A 27,611-nucleotide genomic window follows, 5' to 3' on the forward strand; every position below is an offset into this window, starting at 1 on the left:
GAGAAACGTCTGGACTGTCAACAACAGAACCAAGACCAAGAACCACACCTGGACGAGCTTCAGCACTTTGAGTTTTATTAGAATGTGATTACAGTGCAGCCTTATAACCTCCCATAAGAAATGAAAGCTCTGTTTATTCATTTAAAAAAAGAAGATTAGCAAATCTTATAAAACAAGTCTCAGCAGGGGGGAGAACTTGGATTGAAAGAAGTTAGTTTGGTCGCTGTATGTCCGTTTATTGGGCAGTGCGGCATTAAAAATAAAACAAAAATCAAGCATTTTAACTTCAGCCCTCTCCTCTTCAAAATGAGTGTGTGTGTGTGTGTGTGGGGGGGGGGGCTTCAAACATCAACCTTTATGGAATTACAGGCTGTAACAAACAGCTTTAACAGTCTGCGTCTCTAAAATGCTGCCATTTAAAAAAAAACAGAAAGCTTTCTAACGTTTCAAATGAAAACTGCGTCTTCTGAAACGGGCCTGAAGTCACTTTGGGGGGGGTTCTGTCCCATAATGGCGTAAAAGTGTCGGACAACCTGAGCGTTTCAAAACAGACAATTCCGTAGAAAAATAAGATCTCACAGTTTTGTTTTTTCTCTCCGTATGATTTTCATATCACAGAGCCATGAGGATACGATGTGCTTTTATTTTGGGGACTGATTTTATCTGGGGGGGGGCAGTGTGGGCTTTTATTGGTTTGACTGGCTGAACAAGCCCCGCCCACATGACTTGTACTGCAAATCTCGGAGCAGAAAAGCGATTTTCACAGTAAGAAATATCTGTACTCAGGATGGACGGGTTCACGTTACCAAGGCAACTGGGCACGGCACTCTCTAGAATCCAAATAGTGGTTTTGTTCTGATCCCAGGTACACAATATCAGGATATATATATATATGTAATATACATATATATGCATATGGATGCATATTTTTGGCATCTTCCTCTGACCTCTGGTGCAACATATACAGCAGCATATTACAAAACATTCAATTATTAATAGGGCGAGTACAATAGAGTTTGGAGTTTACATTTTATAGATCACTTTTGACACGATTCCTCATCACACAATAATAAATATCAATGCGTAACTGCTGTGTGATACAGGGACATATATACTGCATATACTAGCATGTATGAGGACTTGTCTGTGTTCCGGTACAGCAATGGGAGGTTTGGCTCCGGTTCCATCTTTTATTTCTTTACACGTATTTACAGAATGTAGATTTCACACCTGCCGTCAGAGGGAATTTTCACAATCAAACACTCAAATGTACCGAACGACGTCACAAAGGCAAAGCAGACACGGGGGAGCTTGTTGGAACACGGTTCCCTCCTGGGCCAGAAGGGGAAGTTCCGCCGTTGATGCTCGGTTTGAGGTATAACTGAAGGTTCCTGCGGTCTCCCAGGAGGAGGAAGGAGGGGGCGTTAAGGGAGGACGGACGCAGAAGCGTGGGAGGAGGGGCAACTCGAGGTGTGTGGAAATGACGTGTTGTCCTGGTAACATCGAGGATTCTGAGGTGGCGGAGACGTGAAGCATCGGGAGACCAGCGGTGTCATGGTGGGGGGGGGGGGGGGGGGGGTAGGTGGGTCGGAGGTCAGCTGTAACAAGGCACAAAGACTTTAGATGAATGGACACCAGGGAGTGGCCGCTGCTTCCTGATGAGGCGTCACGAGAGCGGCGCCGGTCGCTCTGCACGCGTGAGCCGCCCCCCCTCCGTGACCTCTGCCACCTTCTGCTGGCTGGGCCTGAGCCACGGGCCTGGACGCATTCGGGCTCCGCTTGTGTCGGAAGCTGCCAGAGAAAGGCCTGAGATGCTGGCGGCGGACATGCTGGCGTCCGATTGGCTGCCTCCGGAATCTGACTCACCCTCCTGTCGCTGCTCCATAGACGTGGCAGTGAGGAAGGGGGGGGGCGCTTCCTGCCACTCCGGATCTATCGTGGCAGCCGCTGGTAAAGGCCTCTTTACGCCGTCTTCTGCCACGTGTGCCTCTCCATTTTCAGCCCCGTGGTCTTCCCATGATGCCACCTGCAGCTCCTCCCTCCTCACCTCCCGGTACCCTGCTGCCACCTCCCAGTCTCTCTCCCCAGCCTCCCAGTCTCTCTCCTCAGCCTCCCAGTCTCTCTCCTCAGCCTCCCAGTCTCTCTCCTCAGCCTCCCAGTCTTGTTTGGGCGTAGGAAGCTTTTGGCCAGGACTGGGAACAGGTAGGAAAACGTCATCTTCGCTCCATTTTCTCTCCTCCCTTTCTTCCCTCCCTCCTACCTCCCTCTCCACGCCATCTTCTCCCTCTTCCTCGTCCTCCTCACTCTCCCTCCTCCTCACACTCCGCGCACTTCTACTCTTCCTAGGCCTCCTTTTGCTCTTCCTCTCCTTTTTCCTTCCTCTCACCGTCTCTCTCTCTGCCTCACTCTCATCGTTATTCCTGAGGGCATCTCGAGGTAAACTCTGCGTTCTTTGCTTCCTCCCCCTCCTCCTCCTGCTCCTCCGCTTATCCTTAGCATCCGGGGACCCCTCCTCTCCCACCTCTGAGTTGGGGCTTTGTAAATCGGAGGGACTTCCGCCCTCTGAGACCCCGTGTCTCCTTCCTGTCCTTTTCTCCCTCACGTGTCCGTTTGCAGACCTGCTCCGCTTCTTCTGCTTGGCGCTGCTCCTCTTCTGCCTGGCGGAGCCTACTGCAGCCAGACCCTGCTCCTTGGGGTGAGGCGGGCGGGAGGGGGAGGTGATTCTGTGCTCACGGCCTGGGTGGAGGGTGGAGAGAGGAGCAGACGGTAAACAACAGGCTGTAATCTGTAATCTCAGACAGGCTTTCGCTGGCGTCGTTAAGTCTCACATTGTGTGTGGTTCAAGTAGCAAATGTGTCAATTTCTGTTCCCAGAGGTCACCAAAGGTCTGTTAATAGCACACTGATGAGTTGGAAATGCTGCTTCTTTGGCTAATTACACCAAGAAGTCCACTCCCTTGTGGTGGTAATATGGAGTAAAGGCCAGTTGTGGTCATTGGGGTAGTTAGAGCTCTAATGTCCGCCCTGTCGGGGTTCAGGTACCACTAGTGGCCCACGCGCCGCAGTTTGAGAACCACTGTTGCTAAAAAGGGTGATCAGGATTTTCTACAAAATTTGGAAGCTATAAAGTCAGGGAGGTGACTGAGTGGAGGAATGTAGAGACAGAAAAATGGGAGAACTAACAGGAACCATTACCAACCGCGTATTCTCTGTCCGTCCAACCACATAGAAGCAAGGCTCGCCTAGTTTGGAGTTGGTCATGCATAGAGACAAGCTGGAGAGCTCCACTGAGAGAAGGAAGAAGGAAAAAGGGAAACAAGGAAAGACCCAGAAAAGGTGGTGAGGGAATATTAAAGAGCACAGATGAGAAAACCCACAAGAAACAAAGAATTTTAGCAAGAATTCGCCCCAAAGACAAAGAAGAGATCAGACATTCAGGAGGGAACCATTAGTTAACCGGAACTAACAGGCAGAAAGTGTGCAGCTAACAACCCAGGAGGGGTGAGGTTTCTCACCATAATCAGGCACGTAGCCGTTTCCTCTCTTCAGCACCAGGTGGATGTGGTGGCCCCCCCTGCGGATCTGCTCCACCGCCTGACTGTGGCTCATCCCAGCGGTGCTGTTCCCATTGATCTCCACCAGCTGATCGCTGACCTGCAGGCGACACAGTCACAAAGCTGGGGGGGGGGCTGCACGCTCTCAAACCACAGGCTCGTTAACGAGAGTAGGAACAACAGACTGACCTCCATTTTGTGACTCCTGGAGGCCGGACCCCCGCCCATCAGTCCCAGGACGTACAGACCCATGTTGTACTCGCTGCCCCCTCTGAGGCTGAAGCCGAAGCCGGAGGGCCCGCGTTCCAGGTCCACGCTGTAATACCTGGAGTCACGCTGGGAGACAAGTGCACAGTCAGCGTGGGGGGGAGGAGTCCAGAAACCGTCACATTTACATGGGTTGCCGCGGCGCCCTGACCTTCGGACGTAACCTTTGACCTTTTCTGCTCCTGTAAGCGGCGTCGTACTCGGGTTCAGACAGGCTGGACGAGTCTGGGGAAGGAAGAGGGCGGTTGAGGGCGGTGAGGGAGGGAGCACGTCTGGAGCACATCTGGGTGCACTTACAGGTGCTGGGGCGGGGGATGATGGTGAGGCGCAGGGTGTTCCCGGCACGGCGCAGGATCTGAGCCAGCTCCCGGTGAGGCAGGGTCACCACCGAGCGGCCCTCCACCGCCTCCAGACGATCTCCGGCCCGGATCTGACCGCTCTTGGCCGCCGGGCTGCCTCGACGCACCGTCACGAACCGATGAGGGAGAAGCGATGCGGCTGGTCGGGGGACACAGAGGAAACCGGGTTTTTTTTTGTTCAGTGTTTTGGCTTCTTCATAATTCCACCCCCCCGCTGTGCTGCGGTGCCAGCTGGGCCCCTCCAGAGCAATGGCGGCGGCCCCGTCTAACCCCGGATGCTGCATGAACATTCAGCGGAGGTAAACAGGCGGTCTCTTCTCCCCCAAAATTTAAGAACCTGCAGCATGATAGTGAACCACTACACTAATTAATGTCGTTTAGCTACATGCTAACACCCGTACATCGACCCAGTATCGTCACGGCTACAGGCTTCTCCTGTAGGTGCTGGGAGTATAATGACAACCAAGCTGGACTGAATTATGGCCCTGTTAAAAAGGCACATCCCATAATTCACAGTCCGGAAGCCTCATCTCCAATCTGGGCCTAATCTGGGTGAACCGGGCAGAAAGGGCAATCAGGTCGAATCAGAGCGAAGGCAGCTTTGCACATAGTCGTCTTATCATGCACAACTCATGAAAACACATGCAACAGCCCCGCGCACACACACACACACACACACACACACACACACACACACACACACACACACTGGCTGACTTCCCTGTAGAGGGATTGGGGCAGATGTACTCGGCTACACGCGCCTTTAAACTACACGCAGATGCATCCAAATGGACTGATTTCTATTACGTCTCCTCTGGCTCTGCGTGTCCTCCTGTCCAGAGTAATCCCGCTGCAGTTTGCCCAGCCGCCCCCCGCTTTCCGCGCCATTGTACAATCACCCCCCCCCCCCCCCCCCCCCACTCCGGAGTACAGGCGCATCAGCTGCGACGGGCCGCCCGTCAGATCCAGAACACATCATATCCGACTATTCCAAGGCAAAGTTTTGGCTGCAGCAGATTCAGTTTCCCGTCTGTAGCTGTGGAAACAATCTTCATTTAGCACAACTGCAGAATAATCTGAATGGATCGAACTTCCCTCACAACTCGGGCGACAGAGCAAACTTGAGGATCTCACACACACACACACACACACACACACACACACACAAGAACCTCTAATGGCACCGAATTCCTAAAGCAAATGAGGAAAGGCAGAAAACATAATTACGTCTGGAGTCCTTCACAGTTTTCAGAGCGGACTGCAGTCTCTCCAGCATGGCTCTGGGGCTCACAAGAGCAGGAAAACACCAAGGAATGAAAAAAGAAATCCCTGTTTCCGAGTCAGGAAGCTACAAACGCCGGACCGTCATCCCTGCAGTCGCTCGTCTGTGAGCTAAATGTACTGAGGTGCATTTAGGAAGCAACAGAAAGAGAGAGATAGAGGGAGGGAGAGAGAGGGGGGGGGGGGAGAGGAGAGAGAGAGGAGAGAGAGGGAGAGAGAGATAGAGGGAGGGAGAGAGAGAGAGAGGGAAAGAGAGAGGGAGGGAGAGAGAGAGAGAGAGAGGGAGAGAGAGGGAAAGAGAGAGGGAGGGAGAGAGAGAGGGAAAGAGAGAGGGAGGGAGAGAGAGAGGGAAAGAGAGATAGAGGGAGAGAGAGAGAGGGATGTTTAATCTTGGAGAAAACCACTGGATGTTTTTACTGCAGTGAAGGAGTGAGAGAAAGAGGGGGGAGGGGAAGAAGGTGTGAGGGGAAGAGAGAAGGAAGATAAGAATGGAAAGATAACAGGGAAGATGCACTTTCAGAAATTAAACTGTTCGCTAGAACCATAAAAGCTTCTGCAGCAGTAAACGGTCATCCTCGAGTTATTTCAGGGGACTCTACTCACAACCAAACACACACACACACACACACACACACACACACACACACACACACACACACACACACACACACACACACACACACTCTTTAAGTTGTGAGGGCAACCAGCATGTCCTCATTTCCCCACGGTGTCCCCACATTGGTAGTAGACTAGAACTAGAACTTGTTCTCCTGTAAACCTTTAAGATTTACCCATATCAAAGTTTATCAAAGTTATTTTGTCCCTCTTATCAAGCAAATAACCAGCGGGGGATTTAAAAAAAAATCTAAATGGTTTTACTGGAAACAGCCGTCTTTCATTTCAATATTTTTAACTGATTCACGCGTCAAAAATAAACAGTTGAATTTGAGGTCACTCCTGGTGGAAAATGGGTGAATTTTAAATGAAAGATTCTGAATAGTGAAGGTTCTGGGTGAATCGGTTCCTGTGTGGTTCTCGATGTTTCATCTTCTAGGATGAGGCAGAACATTTATAAAAGGTTCTACTAGGAACCACAATGAGTTGGTGACGCCTTAATGGTTCTGGTCCTCTATTTATAAGTGTGTGTCGTCGGTGACGAATGAGGATGAGGATGTGTGTGTGTGTGTGTGTGCGTGTGTGTGTGTGTGTATTGGGGGGGAGCTGGAGGTCTGGTGATGCAGGGGGGGTCTCTGCTGCAGCGACAGGTGCACTTACAGCTTTAATCTCACCAAGACAACACAGACGTGTGTTCACTCAGGCCATAAAGCAAATTAAACTGCATCAGCAGACCAGAGGACAGCCAACAAAACAACGGGGGGGGGGGGGGGGGGGGGGTGATGGATGCTGCAGCCACAGATCGGTTCTAGCACGCTCTTGGTTGGGGGTAGTTCACGGCCCCCCGGCCGGAATCCAAACCCAGGATCCTGCCGCAGTGATGTCACAGTGGTGAGCACCTTAGCATCAGCGTCCACGTTAGCGCCAAAGTTAGCATCACTGTAGCGCTGGGAGCTTAAACACTGGTCAACGTGCTGCAACAAACCGCCCAAGTTCAGCTAAAACGCCCGATGTCGAAACATCTAATCGGCAGTTCTCGCCGGCTTGATGTCACACACACCAGAACCGGTATCAGCCCAGATTCTGCTGCTCAGCTGGCGGGATCTCCGTCCTCTGACATCATCGGCCGTGGCTTCAACGTGTCAAAGAAGAACAAGGGCGCGGGAGCTGGATGGTGCGCCATGACTCATCGGGTGGCGCGTAGCCACGGCGACCACTTTGTCTGTAATTGCCTGAATGCACGTCTGTCCCCAAGGACACCCAAGTGGGTTTACTGGGCCAGAAAAGGTTGAGTGCAAATGCGGGTGTACTTAATTACTTAAACCAGGGTCGACCAAGTCCAGTCCTTGAGGGCTGGACTTGCGCCCCCCCCTCCCCCCCAGACTGTTTTGGGGCTCTCACCTTTGCCGTTCTTTACATCCTGAGAGGCGATGACGAACCCGAATCCCTCCCCTGCTTTTCTCCTCAGCTCCACGTCGAACCCTCGTAGCGGCCTCGGCCGGAGGCCCCCCTGCCTCTCCAGGGATGAGTTAGGGAACGTGACGGCCCCCGCCTCGTCCTCCAGACCCGTGTTGATCCAGTCTTTGGGCTCCATGGTCAGGGTGACTGGAACGGACTCCAAGAAACTGGTGCTCTGGACGAGAGAGGAGCGCGCCGGGGCCGGGGCCGGGGCCGGGGAGGGGGGCGCGCTCGTGGAGGTGTGGCGCACAGGTAGGGTCTCCGGGAGCAGAGAGGAGGAGGCGGAGCCGACGGGCGGAGGAGGCGGCTGCAGCTGAGGTGGAGGAAGCCTCCGGACAGAACCGGGCGACACGGATGAGTGATAGGTCCCTGATCGGGAGAGAAAAGGACAGCTGGATATAGCGACCGTTTCTCCATGGGACGGGCGTCACAGTCTTTTACCTCCTCTGTAAACCAACAAGATGACTTCCCCCTGTTTGGTGTGTTCCTGCAGAACTGTCTGCACCTGTCGAAGGTGACAAATCCACTCACTGTCAGACTTTATTCACCATACATGGACCAATATTTTCATTATTTGTTACCTGTGCAAAGCTAAGGCTCTGGATATCAGCACCATTGATTTTGATGATGGCGTCCCCTGGCTGCAGGGAGTTGCACTGCTTCCTGTCCCAGACTCTTTTCACGATGGTCATCCTGGCTCCCGGACCGCCTGCAGTCAAGCTGAAGCCGAGTCCTTGGTCCCCTTCGCTGTGAGCCAAGACCACCGGCACCAACTCCCCCCCGCACACGCCGCCACTCGTCGCCCCTGGAGACGACGCGCTGTTGGGGCTCGCGGTCGGGCTGGTGCTGTTGGGGTGGAATCCGTTGAGGTGGCGATGGTGCGGACCGTCGGGGCTAGAGGGAGTTCTGAGGCGGGAGGTCTGCGGTATGAAGAGGTGGGAATGAGTGCCGCGGGGGCCCCCGGGGGAGGACGTCGGCCTCCCCGGTGAGTGCGGCAGGGGCAGGCGGGGCCCTGACAACGTGCAGGTGGAGAGGTCGCTCTCGGATGACTTGGATGTGCCGTAGCGGAAAGGATGGGGGGGTGCGGAGAGGGAGTTATTGTTGTGATTGCGGATCATTGAAGCCCTGGTGGGATAAAAAAGATCAAACCCAGTGACGTCAGTCCCCACCGGCCTCTACTCCGTCACCATTTAAACCTTTTTTTTTAACGCTGTGTCACCTGTGCGAGCCGATGGCGGACACAACTTCACTGTCGCTCTGGCTGGCGAGCGTCGGGTCGAGCGACTGCAGCCGGGCCAAGCCTCTCGGGGAGCGCGGGTGATGCGCCGGAGGAGGGGAAAAGGCGGCGTTCATGCTCAGCCGCCTGTACGAGGGCGGTTGCCTGGTGACCAAAGACGTCAAATTCCTGTCGGAGTCCAACGTCGGGCCTGGTTCCATGTAGCCGCCGTCGCTGTGGACCTCGTTGAAGTCAAAGTGCAGGGAGTGATGGGTGGGTGTTGGGAGGCGGGGCTGCGGCTGGGTGGTGGTGGTGGTGGTGGGGGGCAGCAGGACGGGGTCCCTGCTGTCCAGCAGTCCCGGCATCTGCTGCTTGGGACACCCGTCGTAGTTGTAGAGCATCGGGTACCCTCTCCTGACCTCCACATCCACGCCGTGGCCCACGGGCACCGACTTCAGCATCTCCACCACCTCCCTGTGGGACGCCCCCAGCACGCAGGCGTCGTTCACGTACACCAGGATGTCCGCTGGTCAAGGACAGGAAGCAAAGACACCATCATGGCAGCAGCTCCTCCACCTCTGTGCTCACATCTGTTTCATGTGTTACTGCTGATAAGCACCATTTGCAAATGAGGCGCTGCGTGATTTTTGTGGGTCTGACTAATCCAAGACAATAATCCCTCTAATCCAGTCTAACTGATACGGACCGTATCCGTCCATATCGGACGGAAACGCGCGTTTTTTCCTGGCTCATACCTGTCTTCAGGTTCGAGGGGCCGTCCGAAGTCACGCTGTAAACCTGAAGGAACTCGTCCGGCTTGCTGCCCCCGACAATGTTGAACCCAAATCCTCTGGAGCCCTTTGTCAAATGGGCGCGCACGGGGAACCCTCTGAGCTCCCCGGGCTGATCTGTGAACCCTGTGGGCCACCACAACACGCAGACAAACGGAACATTTTAACAATGTCAGCGGCTAGGCTCGAGGGAGAGTGGGTAAGTGTTGTCCATCATTCATTCAACCCGAACTTTATCTGCATGTTTAATGAGCGACGGACACAAACAAGCCCTCCACGTGCAAACGATCCACCAATAGCCGGGGCCGTATCGCCGCCTGCTGGTGACCGAGGTGTACTGCACACTTCTGAGACTAGTAGCAATCACAACAGCGGGACAGATGGTGTTCTTACGGTAGTTTATGTCCTTGTTCTTTTAGCAGTAGGTCATGTGATCAAACCATGAATTTCAGTTGCCTGTCACGTGCCATCCACGTGTCGACCCCGCCACCCTCGGCAGTGAGACTGGCTGTTTGCCAGCAGCTTTAGGCCTTAATCACTTACATGTTTCTGCTCATCTCAAAGCTCATTCCATCTCATTTGACTCTAACGAGCCGTCTGTGTCAGACGCTTCCTTTTCCTTTTTTTTTTTTTTTTTTAAACTGGCAGCTTAATTTAGGACATTCTATGGCAAAAAGTGTGATCAGCATTTGAATGGGAAGGAAACAAAAAGCTCACATTCATTTTTGTAGACTGTTTCCCTGCTTGAGGCTCGAGGGCTCTGCCAGCTGGTCCTCTTCGGGTTGTGGCTTGTGGGTACAAGAAAAGGGGGGGGGGAATCAAAAGAACGTGCCTCCTCTCCAGAAACATGATTATGCTGGATATAATAAAACCCGAATTCATCGCAAATTGCCATGGAGATCTGCACGTTCCGCGACAATGACGCCATTTCGGGAACCATTATTACGAACAAACGCCGCGTGTGAAGTGAGAAGCTGAAATTCAAATTCAAAAATGCTGCTACTCCGAACCGGGAGAGGAGGCAGATACTCACTCTATGTAGTGCAGCTCTCCGGGGTCGCTGAAGGCGGGCTCCCAGTGATCGGGCATCACGCTTCTCACCCTGGCCCCGCCCTCACCGCCGGTCACCGTGGTCTCCGCGGCTCGCTCATCTCCGCCGCCCGATGCCCGGGGCCGCCTGTGGTTCCGGTGGATCCGGGGGAGCCTGCGGCTGACACCCGCGGAGCCGCCTGTGATTTACAGCGTCAGCAGAGTGTTACAGCGGCAGTTCGGAACCCAGAGGTGACAAATCAACAGATGCGAGAGGTGGAGAAGCTTCTCCTGCATGTTAAAGCTGACAATTCCACCGGGGGCCGTCAGAAAGACCTGAAGTCAGCACCCCGGTCAGATCCGTCCTCTCTCTGATGGACAGCGCGCGTGTGAGCGCATGCATGCCAAGCTACCAGGAGGGGGGGAAACCATTATTTATTGGCTGGCTGTCCTTGTCGCTGTCCTCTGGCTGAGACACTCAGGGTCCTGCTGCCCACGACGAGTCCTGGCGAACCCGCCGACTCACGCAGCGCCTCTTCAGGGGATGACTCAGCAGAACTGGAGGTGTTGGAGAGCTCTCCAACACCATCACGCTGCTGGTCTCCACCTCCTGGCCAGGCCGGGGTGTTACCTGCGGATCTACCTGACAGTTTGGAGCAGGTCTCAACAAGGTGGATGTCTGCAGCCGTCCTGGTTCTCTAACTGCCTCATTTTCCACAGACCGGGCCTGCTTCTCTTCTTCTCGATCATTAGGCACAAGAACAGTGTTAAAAAAAAAAGAGAAGGGGTATTTTGATATTCTCCGCGCAGGCCGACTCTCCATCTCTTATTATCTATAATAAAGCCAAAGTCTAACTGGGGCTGTAAGTTTTCAGCGGCTCCTCTTTAATCCTCTTAGATGGTTTCACTGAAGTTAATGTCCCAGCCGGCAAAGGAAAAAAAGAAGTCTATCTCACGGCAAAGATTATAAAAAGTTGAACATAAAAAGATAAATGCATCTAAATTTGGAGCTCACAGGACGAAACCAGCTTCTCCTGACTCGCAGAGGAATGAAATAAAGGTAAATTCTGCTGATTAATGGGCCTTTCAGGTGCTTTAACCCGGGTCTGCTGCTGCTCTTTGAGTCGTCAGTCACGTCTTTACGACAGCAGAAAAATCTGGGTTGACTTTTACAGCTTGGAACGAGCTCAAACACTTGGCGCTTCCTTCGCCGCGCGACCTTCCCGGTTTGTTTTTCCCCAGGCCTCCCAGTGGGCAGGCCTGCCTATTCCCTTACATCCTCGCATGCTCGACCGGAGACAGACTGACCTTCCTGTGGAGGTGGTCCGATAATCAATGTGGCCACATCCCCTCCGAGAGTTTAAAGCATACTAATCATGCTGATGATTGATTAATGTGGGTATCAGGGGCTGCTGCTAAAGATAGAAACCCAATTCAGTATTTACCTACGTGTGTGTGTGTGTGATAACTGAATCAAAAGCTGAGTAACTGAGTTTTGTCCTTAGATTGATACTCGCCCGAGTCTTCCTCGCTGTTGTCGCCGTCCTCCGCAGCCTTCTCCAGATTGCTGAGCGATTTGCTGCGTGTGCGGAAGTTCCTGAGCAGGTTGCGGTGTTCCTGGTAGGTGATGGGGGGGCTGTCGGCGCTCACGTGCACCGGCCGGGGTGTGCCGTAGTAATTCCCTGCAAATACAACGATGCGGTTTGAGCCGGGGCTGCAGCAGAACGCCGCTGTTTTGCTTTGATTTATTTGATCAAAGCAAACGTGTGGAATGAGGTGGGGACGCTAATGCTGTCGGCATGAACATTAAAGGAGAGCGCGCCCGTATGTACGTCGCAATCATGCACAGCGCAGCCCGGCAGCCGCGTCGTATGTGGATTACGGGGCCCCTGAGATCACCTTCTGCATAAGGTCTCAGTCATAGCTCAGCCGCTGAAGAAGAAAATGAATTACGTCCCACCTGAGATCTAAAACGGGTCGAGGGGAGACGTTGGAACTCCACAAGGCCGCCAACGCTACAGCTGCATCACCGCGGGGTGTGCCACAGCGGTGCCACGTGCATAGCAAGCAGGGACGCCATTCATGGCTCCCATTAAACCCTTATGAATTATGGACGTTAGTGTTTTCATCAGGAGCAACTTGCTGACCCCCCCCCCACACACACACACACTGGAGGAGGGGGCATCTGCAGGGCAAACTGAGGAACAGCTGATGGGATTAGCATGCAAGGGGAGACTCTGGACGCACCGCCCTGTTACAACGCGCAACCAGGAATCAGGAAACAGAAGCAGAAATATTGCATGAATAGCTAAGCTAAGCTAACAGTTTGCTGCTCTCTCACTTGACCTACGCCACTAAAAAACCCAACAACTTAAATTCCACCCTCACCTTTGAATTTTCCGCTCTCCAGCAGCGCCCCCGACTCCTCCAGGGAGAAGAACTCCTCTATGGACACAAAATTGTAGTCAACCCCTGAGATCTCCCCATCTCTGGGCTGTCTGGTCGTACCTGAGCGGGGAAGACGACAGGCGTTATTCCACCATTCCCCCACACATCACACACGCAATGGATCTCCATTAATCGGGGGCCGTTTATGCACGCTGGTGGCCATAAATCAAGCCTTTACTGTTGAAGCACAAGTCAGCAGGTTATAAATAGAGCAGAAAACAGCGCCGGGTTGACAAATTACTGCGTATTAGTCCAACAAAAAATATCTGTCTGACGCGTTAGCAGCAGCATCCAAGGATGGGGGGGGAGGTCGGTGAAAATGTACAAATCTGAAGAAGCGACTGGTGCAACTGATCAGATTTGTCAGCACGACAAAGACGGGAGTGTTGTCTGGAGAGGTTTCTGCCTCCGGATCAATTTCAAGCGTTTCCAACATAAATAAGTTCTTTTAATATCAGTCAGTTTCGTCATGTTTGACGGTTTCGCTTTGATTTTTGATGAGAATGGCGGCGGATCGGGACTCTTTTGATCTGGACCATTCTGCCATTGATGTCTGTCCAGGTTCAGGTCATCGGGCCCTCAGTGTGAGGACGGCGAGCGTTTACCAGAGCGTCTTTGTTAGGAGCAGATCGATCTGAAAGGACTGAAACATTAATGAGCAACTGTAAAAGTCTTAAAGTCTTTCTATCCCCATTAGAGGGATGGAGGACCGGGATGATCAATGATCTGCCATCATAATTGATTCATATTGACCTTGGCCTTGGGAGGTACGCGTGCAGTCCGGGTAAACATCCGACTCCTGCAGAACCACAAACTTAGGAACCGACAACTGAAGATCCGCCCGTTTTTAACGCTCCATCAATTACAACCTGCCAGAGGTTTCATTTGCAAATGGAACAAACGGTCTCGCGGTCTGACCTTGAGACGCGTCGAATTAAGGACGAATCCGTGTCCTTCCACCGGAGGACCACATGTGATGTCTGCGGGGGGGGGGGGGGGGCAACACCCAGATACCCTATAAAACCCATGATTAATGCGCTGCTGTCCTGGGAGCAACCCTCCCGGCTACAATGACACAAGCAGGAGTGCACGGACTGCACACACACACACACACACACAAACACACACACACACACACTCCACTGTCAACTGTAACACACACATGAAGAACACTGGAGAGCCTTCATCAGCCTGACCTCCAATCATTGCACATCACAGACGTACGTGACTGATGCAGATTTGCCTTTTTCATCAGGCCGTTTTTCTCTCTCAGCTGCCATCAGGAACCCCCCCCCCCCCCACCCCACCCAAAGATTTAAAGGTTCCCAGTCAAGTCCCAAGACCAAATTAAACTAAATTAGAGTTTTTCTGCATGGAATTGAAGATGCTGTCTCCTCAGGACACACACTGTCTCAGCCAGGGATTCATCATCCGTGCGCCCTCCTTGGAAATATATACGGCCTGTCAGCGACGGGGACAGGATGGATTATTGACATCTCCTTCTGCCCCGACTGCCCCCGCAGGCGCCACACGCGGATCCCCCGGGAGCGGGGAGAGACAGGCGCTGAAGGGGTAATTACACACAACCGTCCTCCAACAACCGCCGCACACAAATCGCCAACAATCAAATGAGCGGAGGCCGCAGACGCCACAGTGGCTGCGTCAGAACGGCTAAATGATGCTGCGTCTTATCTCGGAGTCGCTCCGCAGACACTCAGAGGGATCTTTTAAGAAGGAGGCAGAGTCGGAGCCCCGCCTGTCGCTATGCCCCCCCCCCTCTGGATCAGCCAAGGACACGACGTGCACGCAGTTAGCAAAATTATGCAAATGGCCAAGACCAAGTCAGGGTGAGGCCTCGTCAATGTAATTAATTCCATGAATTTAGCTGTAATTGTACTCATAAAGCGCAGAGTGGCTTTTTATTACACTGGAATGTTTTTTTAATCCAGAAGCCACACAGTAAGGGTCCCGTTGGCTTCAGTACAAACGGACCCTTTGAACCGCACGCGGACCCGCCGCCAACCGCTCAGCTTCCCGATGTCTCAGCATCAACATCAGAGGACATTGTCTCATCACAGGGATTCGTCCATCCAGACGCTCCCTAAACAGCACAGTGGTACTGGGGAAGGGACATCACAAAACAAAATATTTCAACCTCAGCTCATTTTCCTGGCTAAATTAATCTTTGTTTTACTGGTTTTAGGTTCTAACGTAGAAAAATCAAAGTAAAGAACATACATGGACTCCTGAGGGGGGCCACAATCAGCCAGGTGAAAATTCCCTTTAGGTCCTGTTGGATCCATCGCAGCGTCCCAACAAATACAGCAAAAAGGATCAAAGTTACGCAGCAACATGTCTGCACTGGTCTGGAAGAAGCCCGATGGTTCTGGAGCCCTTTCCGGATCGGGACGGCGTGCCCTCGGTGTTGTTGTCGGCATGGGAACAGCAGCATCTCACTGTATCAGCTCAGCTGCTCAGAGGATTACACACTGCAGGGGTTGGCGGGGGTTGTTGCCATTCTTCAAGTTTGATGCTTGTAAATGGTCCAAAATAAAAGAAAATATCCTGGTCTGAAGAAAATCTGCAGCCTTTTTGGTCCAAAAAGTTCCAGACGGATGTAATTGTGTGTATTAGTCTCTTCATTTTTCACTTTAACCTGTTTCTTCAATCTAAAACCGCTCTTATTTTTACAGGCAGGACTTGTAATACTGTGCACGTACACCTGGTAATGAGGAAGCCGGAGAGAAATTAAGATATCATTATCATCTATTATAATTTTGCATAATGTATAGGTGTGTGTGTGTGTGTGGGGGGGGGCGTTCAATCTCCCTCGCTGCATCCTGGGAGTTGCGACCTGTGGCTCGCTCCGTCAGAAGAGTGACAGACTGTCCCACATGACCTACTTCCTGGAGTAGAGATTAGCAGCAAGTCCACACAGCCAGGACGAGGTTAAGACCAAACACACACACACACACACACACACACACACACACACACTCTCACACCAGGTGGTCTGTCTGTACCCGATCACTGCAGAATAAAACATAATTCGGGACAGCTCCGATCAGAAAATTTGATTTAAAAACGCAGCTCTGGCCTGCGCGGCTGCTCCGTCTCGTTGCCACTGACGTCATTTCACAGCGGATTAGGACGGAACAGATGTACGACAACTGGCCGCCGCTGGCCGCCGCTCTTGATTATATTCATGGGCATAGAAACCGCAGCAGAGAGGTGGCTCCTTTATGAGGGATCACGTAAAAACTGCGCAAGTACAAATAATCCGTCAACCGCTGCCGCCTTTAATTCCAATTTTCAGCCTAATACCCTGAAGCAGAGGCGCAGATAAATTAGGCGTTACCCTCTGATACAACCTGTCTCTGTAAACCAAAAAAAACCCGCACATAACAGCCCTGACTGGAAGTGTGGAAAAGAGCTCTGCGATTAATTAACACCAAGATGATCTCATAGTAGCAACCATGGGAATTGTGTAATAGAAGAATTAATAGGGTCACTAACTATGAGAGGTAGGTCTGGGTAGATTAAAATAACCAGACCATTGAAAATAATCCCAATATTAGCCTGCAAATGAAGGATACGTGTATGCAAATGCATTTTTTTTCCCCCATTGGACAGGATTTTCCATTGCAGTGTTGTGTACACACGGCGACTCTGTTGAGCCCGCCGTTCACGGCCGTCTGCCGGCATCGTTTGCAGTCGGTTTTTAAGCAGCTGAGATCAGGATCAACACCTCCAAATCTGTGCAGGACGGGCTGGATTACGGGCCGGTTGGGGCCCTCTCAGCCGTCACCACAAGGCCACCACGGGCATCCAGAGGTGGCTCGGTGCGCCCTAACAGGAACTTCCTGTTTTTTTTATTTTTTTTCAAAATAAAATACCTTTTCGGTTGATATCACAGCGCGCCGCCCTTTAATGAAACAACCATGAAATAAGAGGAGGGAGGGACACTTACAGGGTAGAGCGCGAAGGTAGAGGTTTTCCCTGATGACCTGCTGCAGTTGGCTGTCCACCGAACCGGGTGTGAAGCATTTGCTCAGGTACAACCTGAGATCCTTGCACAGTGTGAAGCCTGAGGGAAGGGCAGACGTGATGGAGAGAGGAGGAAGCACCGAGAGAGAGAGAGAGAGAGAGAGAGAGAGAGAGAGAGAGAGAGAGAGGAGCTCAGTCAGCAGAGAGGATGTAGACTCTCACAACCGTTTGCAGGTTATTCAACATTACTTAACAGGTTCGTTTTCACCTCCTGGTCGCTCAGCATCACCTCCCCTACTGTTTAAAAATGTGTCTCCTGCACACATCAACAAGCTACTGGGGTTCAACGCTCCAGACACCACGGCTGCTGCCGTCGCCAGGGGAAACGGGGCTGATCACCTCGGTTTCCTCTCTCTGATCTCTTCATATGGCGTCGAGTGCTTTACAGCCCCAGATGACAGGTCATTGCCGTTATGGATCGGCTGAGAGCATCTCCAGCTCGTCAGTCAGGTGACAGACGACCACTCGCACCCCCGCCCCGCCCCGCCCCCACCCCCACCCCCACCCCACCTCCAGCACCCTCTGTCTCAGCGGTCCCACCCAGCAGCAGACTGAATTTGCCAAACGCTATTAAAAAAGACATCACAGCGGCGTAAGTTTATTAGGGGAGGCAGTTAACTGCACAGGCAACTGGGCACATATGGCTTCTGCGTTGGGGGGGGGGGGGATTAATCTAGCTAGTTGCATGTTGGCAGGAATAATGGCCTTTTTGTTCATCAGGTTATGAAACAGCTGCTGTTTGTTTTACCCTGCAGAAGAAGAACATTCTGATTTCAAATGCATACTGTCACACCTGACATCGATGTCAGAAAAGAACCGCAACACTAAATGTGTATAAACCACTAAAGAATCGTGGGAGATTTCTCGTTAAAGAGTGCACACGGACTTCCCGCCCGCCCGCCGGGAATGCAAAATGCGGCTTGGCGGCCCTGTGTTTGATGGCAGGAGCGGGAGGAGGAGATGTGATACAGCGAACCACTGCGTCAGCTCATCCATCACTGTCCGCGGCGCTCGCAGCCAGGCGAGCCGGGAGAGGACTTCGGAATGGATCTGCACAGGAACCGGGATCAAAGGTCCCCATTTACACCCTAGAGGCCAATCGGCTTTCAATCTCGCCAGCAAGGCCGCAGTCATGCGAAACGCCGCTGCGGCGACACACATCCGTTACCTGGACACAAACACGGCGGCCATTTACCCGTGACAGGCAGCTATATCGCCACACTCTTGTCATCAGGAATCTTGACCTCCTCCCCCACCAGATATTGACCAATCACCTTGACTTCTCCAGACTAATTGACAGGAAGCAGATTTGCTGACAGCCCATTTCAATCTGTCCGGCCAGCTCCAATGTAAATAAGGGATTCGACTGTTTACCTTTATATAAATGCTACCAGATTTCCTTGAGGTGGGCGTGACGTTTGCACCATCACCACGATAATTTACACTGTGAATCGCACCAACAGCTTCCTTTGCATGCAAAGCAGGAGCGAGCATGGGTTGTTTTGTTGTTCTTGGAGGGCGGTCTTGATTTATGGGTCATTTACTGGGTGCGGTTTGAATGGACGCCAGCGGGGCACATTGTCTGGGCATCAGGTGTGTAACAGCAGGGGGTCAAACTGAGTTGGGGAGAGCTGTGAAGATCAAGCGCACCGTTACGGACACGGCGAGGTCTTCATTCTGGGTCTGAGGAACCACCTATAAGTTGGTGGGAATGAACTGTAAAGGTACACATGCTTCGTCTTACCTGGTGAGACGGTTTTGATGCGGATAGGATGGGGGCAGGAGTTCAGGACGCCACGCACGTCTCCTAACGTCATCCCCAACACCGGAGTTCCTCCGATCTCCAGGACGATGTCACCAACCGTCAGTCCACCCCCCAGAGCCGACGTGACAAAGGGAAACTCTCCGTAATCTGCTCCTCCGCCAACGGCGATGCCCAGTTCCCCCGAGGAGCCCAGCAAGGGGATGAAGCTGTCCTGCACGTGGGAGCGCCAGTGCTGCTTCTTCAACGCCGTCTTAGACATGGCAAACGAGCTGGAGAGGAGGCGCGAGAAGATTGTGTCATTCCTGTCACTGTTTAAAATGTTATCGCTTTAAATCTCCCCAGAATGTGTTAAAGTCAAGAATAATTCCAGCTTCACAGGTCACAACATTTTCTGTGGGAGCAAAAAAAAAAAAAAAAAAAAACCTGTAAAAGTCAGGAAAAGCACCAGGATGGCGCAGGAAGGGCGGCGTTCACTGATCCGTGACCGTGTCTGTAGGCGACTGTCTTCCTTGTTGAATGCAAACATACGAAAGCACGAGACAAATATGCCAAAAAGTCCCCGAGACGGAGACGTTTCTCTGTGTTTCCATGTAAACACGTGTCTGCAGCTTCCAGCCGAGCCTCCGTTGGCGACGTGGGAAAACAGTTTATATTCTTTGAAGCCAAACATGGTTTCTACCTGCCCGCTCCAGCCTGGAGCTGCACCTGACATATTTACATAAATATAGATTTAAACATTGATTTTTCGGGGCGATGACGAAATGCCCTCGAGATGCTCCAATTATCCTGCTGCGTCTACGTCACAGCTGCCAAGACATTGATGTTTACAGCTTAATAGTTAACGATAAACGCAGTCTTTTTGTTTAAAGTCACGTGTTTTCCGTGCGACACGATTCCCTGGGAGCAGCTGTGCGAGTGCAGGCTGAGGATGTCGCTGACACGATGAAGATTCGTTTGAGTCAACGGCGACTTGACAGCTGTGAGGTCCCGAGACGGAGGACGGCGCTCCCGCTGACATTTTCAGAGCAACACTGTCACCTTGACGCGCAGGAAGGCAAAGATACAGGAGGTGGAGTAATGGAACTCAAGGGACGAACACGGCGCACAGATTACACAAGAGTTTGACATTTTGGGCAAAAGGTATTTACATACGAGGTTATTTGCTTCGTATTGGAGCATAAATAAAGAAAACCAGGCAGTGTTGAGGCGGAGCAGCACACCAGGCTCCGTTAATCAATAATTTAATGTAAATTGCTGCGACTTTGCAGAACAGCTCCAAATGGGATGAGAAAGCCCAATGAATAAAAACTAAGAGTTTGAGTTTATCATCCAGGAAGTGACATCATGATTGGTTTGGTGTCTTTTTGTGCTACTCTATAAATATGAAACACACGTAGCTGCCGACTTGGAAAAGTCCAGATTGGACCTGGTAACCACTGACGGTTAACCCTAACCATGAGCCCAGAAAGGGGCGGGGCTTGAGGAGTGCCTTTCATATCCTGCAAACTGTGCACGTGCTGCTACCTCGTTTTAAAGGAAGGAGTTTTATCTCGTGACCGTTAATTTAGGAGCTTAATTATCACTAACATTCACACACACATTTGCTTTAGACTCAGGACGTGATACACATAAATTACACACAAATTTAGGGGGTTTGAACATCACCTGTAATTTTAACCAAAAGGAATTTGATGCCGATGGCCCCTGACTTTGATCAGGAATCAAGTGAGTAGGGACATTAATAATACATCATTGATCATAATGGCAGCCAGGTCATAGCGCAGCAGCTCACATCATCATCTGCAGCTGGAGTCATTTTTAACTTCAGCTGTATAAATGAGTGTATTCACCCAAGAAAACAGACTCATCGTGTTAGAAAGACAAATCTGAAACGCAGATGATGGAATTCGGCCTCACCCCTGAAAGAGGGGAGAGAGGAAGTACAGAGGTCAGATGGAGACGGCGAGCACAGCCGGAGGTTGGCGTCGGACTCACTTGTTTGACCTTACGGAACTTCTGCTGGGGCGACGTGACTCACATTTGGGAGAACCGGACGGAGAAACACGTCGCGTTTTCGCTGCTGCTTCAGCACATCTGAGCCATTTTCTCTGGCGTGTTCAAACCTGAAATTATGCTTATCACATCATCGCTGCCAAATGCTGCTCCGAGCCTTTCCCTCACCACTCGCTCCGCACCCCACTGCGAAGCCTTCTGCAGCCACGTTGGTGACCCGCTTCCACTAAAACCAGCCGGGGAAGGGAAACACAGCACCACTCTACACTCTTCTCATTCAATTTTAAAATAAAAGAAACCACTCTCTCATCTAATCTTCCACTGTGTAATCATTGCATAAGCCTTAAGTCTCTTTATGCTTCATCTAAAGATTTCTCAGAATTTGACAACAGCGATTAAAATGCTAAAAATAAAGCCTGCGATTGGTCAGCAGTATTATCCTCTGGGCCTGGATTTTGTGTGTGTTTGATACTGTATGCAGGGAGACGGTGTGTGTCGGCAGCGCTGTGGTTGTTTTCTTGACCTCCTGAGTGTGACGGGGCTTTAATGAGCCACCGCCTGTCAGGTCCGTGGAAGCCTGGACACGTCCCGCTGCAGACACACCCTGACGCTGTCGCGTTCTCGCCCCGTCGTTGGTGCTGACGGTTGGAACCGGCCCCCACACGCCAAACGGCGATACTGTTATTGACTGGATTAGAGAATGTGTTTGTTGGTCCAAGAGGTGAATTCACTTCCGTATTAACCACCAAACTCGACTGGTTTTATATCTGGAATAATGTGCAGGGGAGGCGGACGTGGAGTCATGTGACCCAGATGGGAAAGGTTTAGCTAGAAGTGTTGCATTGTTGTGTCCTGTTGTTTACGCCCTCTCTTCCCTCTCATTGAACTCACAAGCGGCCGGTAATCTCATTGCGTTTGAAACCACACAACAAATCAATACATCCATGCTTTTATTGTGACGGCCTGTCAGCGCTCCTGCGGCGCTGCTGCTCTCTTTAATGTTTCGGAGGTTTTTCGTTGTTTTCAGTTTTGAGGGGGAAGTTTCTGAGATCTGGGAATGATAGGATAGTAAACCAGACGTTCACGTGTGTTTTTGTAGTGAAACTCTTTCTTCACCGACATTTAATCCTTTAAAAATAAGTCTCGATGCACTTTCACTAAAACCAGCGATACTATTGTTTCTGCAGGTAAAGAGGACATAGCGTGAGCAGCCAAGGATATCTATATCTATAAAAAGAATGCTCAATTGAGATTTGTGACCTTTAGGTCAGGAAAGAGCTGACCAGAACGTATCCAGTGTCACGGACTTCCTCTGCACCAGAGACCTGCTCACAATCTCCGCAGCTTCCCAGTGAAATTTCAGACCACAGCAATCTGTCACTGGCCCAACACCCATCCTATAGGTTATTCTGAGCAGATGTCTTCTTTTTTTTTGGGACTTTTCTCACTGTTTATATTTAAGGCCATGTAATAATTGCTGCAGGCTGTTGTGACTCGGCGTGGAGTTCGAAAACAGCTGTGCCACACAGCGGTTCCTGGCCGAAACATGCCTGCAAGCCCTCCAACCAGAACAGACGCTATTTTTAGTTTAGCCACAATTGTTTCCGCTCACTTCCGATTGAATTGAACAAAGTCTATTGTCAAAGTGCTGCGTCACAACATTAAGTAAATTGAAATAAACCTTCGAAAAAAGACAGTTAAAGTTTAAAAATCTACACCCACAGAGCAGAACAATGGATAAAAGCCATCAGGGAACAAAGGACACTGGGGCGGAGCCTCTGATCAAAGACCTTGGGTGCACGTTTGTGTCGTCCTCGACTTTAAAGGTTCTAAAACACAGCAGTCCACCTGCCACCGACTCCCCTCGCACCCCTGATGTCTATCTAGACGTCGGCCCTCGCTCCCACGTCTCCGCCGGTAGATTGCTCGCCGTCATAATCAGCTTTGACGGCTGCGCGGGCTGACAGACGGCCGCAGATCCAGAAACGTTCCTACAATTATCCTGCTGCTCGGCTGTAGCTCTCCCAGATTTTACATCAACAACGGTTTGTTCCGCTCACAGACGCTTCTGTTGGTTTGACGTGATGGAGCAGCGTTCCCTCCGTCGTCCGCGCTCTGTTTCCGCTCTAAATGAGGCCTACGTAACACAATTAGCCTCTGTAATCAGATCAGCTAGATCGCTCTATGAATTGATCTCAGGGCGTTTGGTATTGTGCACGTGTTCCCTTAAAGTTGGAGGTGGTGCTGTTGTGTCCGTAATTGTGAAATGGTGAGAATACTGATGGTCTGACTGTCTGTTTCTTCAGCCACAGTGTGACCAGAATGGCTAATGTCTCCATTTGTTGGTGTGTCTGGCTGGACCGGAGGGGAATGAGAGAGAGAAGAGATGGGAGGCTCTTTTCTGTCTGCGCCAACCAGACCAACGTCTGAAAGCACCAAGAGGAGAGCAAACAGGAGCATGTGATGTGTGTTATTGGCCAACATTTGAGTAGACATTCATCAAGCAGCATCGTTAAAACACACACACACACACACACACACACACCCTGCCATCACGCCTACATCCCTTTTTCTAACCTTAACCCGAGACCCTTGAAGTTGTGAGGACCAGGGAAAACATCCTCAATGTGCTGCGAAAGTGCATATTTTGGTCCTCACTATGTGGCATGAACAAGAACACACACACACACACACACACTTGTAGGTGGCCCCATTAACTGACTGAATGATTTTAGCTCTAAAATCTATATTTTGTAGAGAAGCTTAAATGTTAAATGACAAATAGACAAGAAAAAGTTAATTTCATTGATATGTGCACTCATGTATATATTGTCCAATTAGTAGCCATCTAGCTTTTTCAATGTATTTCAATTTAATAACAATAAACTGATCTAAATATAATGAGTATGGAAAAAAGAAACAAAAGAAAATGACTTATAAGCTGTTAACGCACAGCCAATTGACTAAAACTATCCACCAATCATCCTGAGACCTGCTCCATCTGCTTCCCACTAATGGACTGTCTCCGCTCTTTACTATAACCTGTATTAAAACTCTCCAGTCTCCTTATTTGACAGCCCCCCCTCACCCCCCACCCCCCGTGGGAGGAGCCGGAGGTCGCACAATGAAGGATCCTGAATTAAGACGACCTGGAACTGCTCCGAGGAGACGGGGGGCAAACGCAGAGACCCTCCTCGGACATCTGTGCCCCTTCTTGCCCAGCATCAGCACCGGGCTGGGACAGCGACCAGGGGTGCACCAAAGCTGCCCGACGCTCTTTCGCTCTCAAATCTAGGGCAGGAGAGCGCTCAACGCAAAACAGACAGCAGCGACAGATTTAGAAATAAAAGATTAAATGCTCGTGGGCTGGAAAAGACAACATATCTCCCTCTCGCACACACGCGCCGGGAATCGTTTCTCTGGCTAAATACAAACTCGATACATGAAAAAGCTGATGAGACAGAGAAAAGAAAGAGCCATTGGCATTTTTCTGCACGCCATCGATAAATCCATAATCTATTCCAGTGTGTGGTTTTATTAAAGCAGCTCCTGAGCTGACTGAAGACAATTGGATTTGGTGTAAGACTTAAACATTGTTTGGACACACACACACACGCACACACACACACGCACACACACACACAGGCCCTACACTGATGTTCCCTTTGGGCCAACCTTATCTTTAACAACAAAGGGATCAAGGTCAAGGCAGGGGGCGCATTAAAGGGGCATGTTGTGTGCAATCTGCCTCTTCTGTGGAGCAGCACTCTAACAACAGGTCCTCTAGCGCAGCCTGCCAGGACGCATTTCACCCCTCGCTGCGATCAGAGACGACGCGCTCGCCGCACGGAGAGAGCGGTTTAATTAAACAGAGGGGATCAGCTTCTGGACAAAGACAACGGATGAGAGAGGAGAAACGGGGAGATGCTGGGAGTGTTTCGAAAGGGTGTGGAGGAGAAAGTGGAGCTGATGAAAGTCTGGGGGGGGAAAAACTGTAGAATCAACAGAAGAGAGAGCGCGGCAACCTGGTGGAGGGACGGCCCAAATCATAATAGCGAAATGAATTATTCAAAAGGAAACGAAGGGAGGGTTGGCCCTCCGTAATGAGCATTTTTGTAAGGTCACAGATTGGTAAACGAGGCATGCCTTCAAGTGTGTGGGAGAGCATGTGTGTGTCGTGAGAGAGAGAGAGAGAGAGAGAGAGAGAGAGAGAGAGAGAATGCTGATTCAGTACGGAGCGATGAAGGTGACCCTCGCCGACTCCCGCTGCCTCTCTCTCCACCTGATATTGATCCGCGTTCTCCAACTCAGATCGGACTCAAGGATACACGGATTCACGGCCTTCTTGACATTTCAAATATGGCGTGGTGTAAATTATAGCCGCACACACTCTGTCTGATTGGCTATTGATTTGCTGGCTTGGTCCGAGTCTGACCGCCTCAACATGGCTTACCTCACAGGAGGGCAGGCTGATAGTTTGAGTGGGGCAGTGTTGAAATTTCACCACAGCGCTCACATCAAATGTTGTGAACTAAGAATAGAGCAAACTACAGCTGCAGAATCCAAATGTAGTGGCTGGGAGCAAAGGTTTGGACCACAGATGGGAGAATATGCCTGCGTAGCCCTGCCCTGTCAAGGGTAAACTGCCTTACACCCACACACACACACACACACACACACACCACACCTTAAAACAGCAGCATGAATATGCATGATGCTCGAGGACGCAGGAGGTACATAATTAGACAATCAACATCTCCCAAATGACACACGGAACTCTGTCTGTGGAGAGCTGCACTTGGGTTCAGCCTCAGCTCTCGTTAGCAGTGAGAGCAGAGTCGTGTTTGTACGTCGACATGCATTTTCACTTACTGGAGCTACAAACTTAGGACAGAATTCAAAGGCTTCTCCGAGGTTAGCACGGAACAGGTCGTTGAGTCATGGATTCTCTCCAACAACTGAGTGATTCGTGCCACGAGCGCTGACCTGAGGTCAGGGTCAGGTGTGACAGGGCCACACCCTAAACGAGGATTAACCCACGACATTCAGACACAAACCTACACACCAACGCCCGACACTCCACGCCCGACCGTCTGAACACAGTCATGCACAGCCAGATTTTACTTGCAGGTCTGTTTGAGCAGGTGAGAAATTTAAGCAAAGTGGAGAAACGCCTCACGCGCACATGCGTGCACGTGCAGTCCCCCTGCTGGAAACTTCACCCGTGGGTCTTGTCCCACGGAGCTGCCACCTTCGTCACAAACCCACATGCCTCCAATCCGCATGCACGCAGTCTTCCTCACCAGTTTACATGCACACATTCTCCCCATCACACTGTTATGGGTTACACAAAACACAATCTCACATTTCACGTGTTTAGAGAAAACACTGACCTGCCATGTCGCTGACACACACACATTCTTTTCAAGCAGTTCAGCCGTTCAAAGAGGATCCGTTTGAACGCGTCTATATACATTGATCCGGCGCGGCTGGGTTAACAAGTCTATACTTTTAAATGAAGACCGGATGTTTGGTTAAACGGCAGCGGCCCGACGTGCGTGCATGTGCTGGGGGGAAAAAAGGAGTGTGGAGATGCGGGGATGAGTATGGTTCCACGGGAGATAAGCCCGGCGATGCGCACGGCGGACGGGATGTTTGGACAGTGATGCTCTGAGAACTGTAGTGATCTTGTGGAGAGAGAGCGGGGGGGCAGAGAGAGCGGAGGGGGGGGGGGGGGGGGGGGGGGGCAGAGAGAGAGAGAGATGGAGGGGCAGGGAGAGAGAGGGAGAGAGACGCTCATGCAGACAGAAACATGTCTAATCTATGTTATAATTCCGGGGTCGGCTAAAGCTCCACATGCACGTAGACAAATGTCATGTGCAGTTTGTACTGTTGAACTTCCAACGGGCGCTCGCGTGTCTGCGCGCATGTGTGTGGTCGTGTGCGTGCGTGAACAGGGAACAATAAGTGCGCTAGACATAACAGTTTCCTCACCTTCATATTCGCGTCCAATCGCGCCGTCTCGTCCTGGGTTGATGGGCTGCCTGTGAGCGCGCAGGTGCACGTCGGTGGTTCCTGATCCAGCGGATCCGGGAGGTGTCAGTGAACTGCAGCCACGGTGCCAACGGGGAGCGGGGCGTCCACTGACGGGGAGGAGAGCTGAGGCTCCATCAAGGCTTGCGAAGTGTCGTCTGGGCGGCGTTTCTGGTTCCAAATTACTTCCGAGGCTGAGAAACAAAGCTAAAAGAGGCAGGCGAGGGGTTATTGAGGGAAGTTAATGAACACGGAGGGGTGGGAATAAAAGAGTTAAAAGTACCGCCCCTCATCTTCCCAGGCTGTCCACCTGCATCAGCAGCATCACTTTTCGCTTACGGTGTAGATCAGCATTAAAGGGCGTGGGAACGTCCGGTTTTGACGCCTAATTGCTCGTTTTAATTTTGTTTTAGAGACCAACAAATTCCATGAAAATGTAAATAGCTTTGAAAGATCCGAAATGTGCAAATCAACGTGATCTGACCAAGAACACCAACTCCACATTCCGACAGTCAATCAAGGGGAAAAACTTTATTTTACCCTCAACATATCTTTCAAAAATTTTAAACAGACGCCTGCAGGAATTTCAAGATAAAGACTATGATTGAGTTCACATAAGAAAAGGTGAGGCAACTGCACCTGCAGTAGTTGTGAATGCTGTAAATGAGCTAATTAATTAATCACCAAATCATACCAGGAACTAAAAGGTTATCTGAGTGTTTGGAGTTCTGCAGTA

At 51.2% G+C, this 27,611-nt stretch overlaps 1 protein-coding gene and 1 long non-coding RNA gene across 6 annotated transcripts; one reads left to right on the forward strand and one right to left on the reverse strand.

The window, feature by feature from the left end:
* Window positions 1–60: 60 nt before the first annotated feature.
* magixb (MAGI family member, X-linked b) lies at window positions 61–26,496 on the reverse strand. Of its 4 annotated transcripts, none has more exons than XM_029833501.1 (18): window positions 26,236–26,496; window positions 18,809–19,098; window positions 16,988–17,104; window positions 12,958–13,077; window positions 12,087–12,251; window positions 10,574–10,769; window positions 10,258–10,328; window positions 9,505–9,666; window positions 8,753–9,275; window positions 8,115–8,658; window positions 7,975–8,038; window positions 7,477–7,902; window positions 4,118–4,318; window positions 3,972–4,045; window positions 3,743–3,889; window positions 3,515–3,653; window positions 3,183–3,286; window positions 2,536–2,736 (listed from the first exon to the last, which is right to left on the reverse strand). In XM_029833501.1, exons 1-18 carry the CDS (start codon window positions 26,316–26,318, stop codon window positions 2,668–2,670), a joined length of 3,495 nt encoding a protein of 1,164 aa, XP_029689361.1. In that variant the 5' UTR covers window positions 26,319–26,496; the 3' UTR covers window positions 2,536–2,667. The 4 variants fall into 4 exon arrangements, with proteins under 4 accessions (XP_029689359.1, XP_029689360.1, XP_029689361.1 ...); XM_029833502.1 differs by having other exon boundaries at window positions 2,599–2,736; window positions 3,199–3,286; XM_029833499.1 differs by lacking the exon at window positions 3,183–3,286 and having other exon boundaries at window positions 61–2,736.
* LOC115249131 (uncharacterized) lies at window positions 22,651–24,202 on the forward strand. 2 transcript variants are annotated; one of them, XR_003887817.1, is made up of 3 exons: window positions 22,651–22,887; window positions 23,149–23,307; window positions 23,904–24,202. It is a non-coding gene; the product is annotated as an uncharacterized lncRNA (long non-coding RNA). The 2 variants fall into 2 exon arrangements; XR_003887816.1 differs by having other exon boundaries at window positions 23,920–24,202.
* Window positions 26,497–27,611: the final 1,115 nt, after the last annotated feature.

The sequence above is a fragment of the Takifugu rubripes genome, chromosome 3 (genome assembly GCF_901000725.2).
Source record: "Takifugu rubripes chromosome 3, fTakRub1.2, whole genome shotgun sequence".
Classification (NCBI taxonomy): Eukaryota; Metazoa; Chordata; class Actinopteri; order Tetraodontiformes; family Tetraodontidae; genus Takifugu; species Takifugu rubripes.

Bases quoted from the DNA above. Each gene is read 5' to 3' on its own strand.
- magixb (XM_029833499.1), bottom strand. From the start codon at position 26,318: ATGTATATAGACGCGTTCAAACGGATCCTCTTTGAACGGCTGAACTGC. The intron at 9,276-9,504 runs GTATGAGCCAGG...GTCCTTGACCAG, and splicing joins CCCCTCGAACCTGAAGACAG to CGGACATCCTGGTGTACGTG. The intron at 7,903-7,974 runs GTAAAAGACTGT...TCTCCCGATCAG, and splicing joins CTTGTTGGTTTACAGAGGAG to GGACCTATCACTCATCCGTG.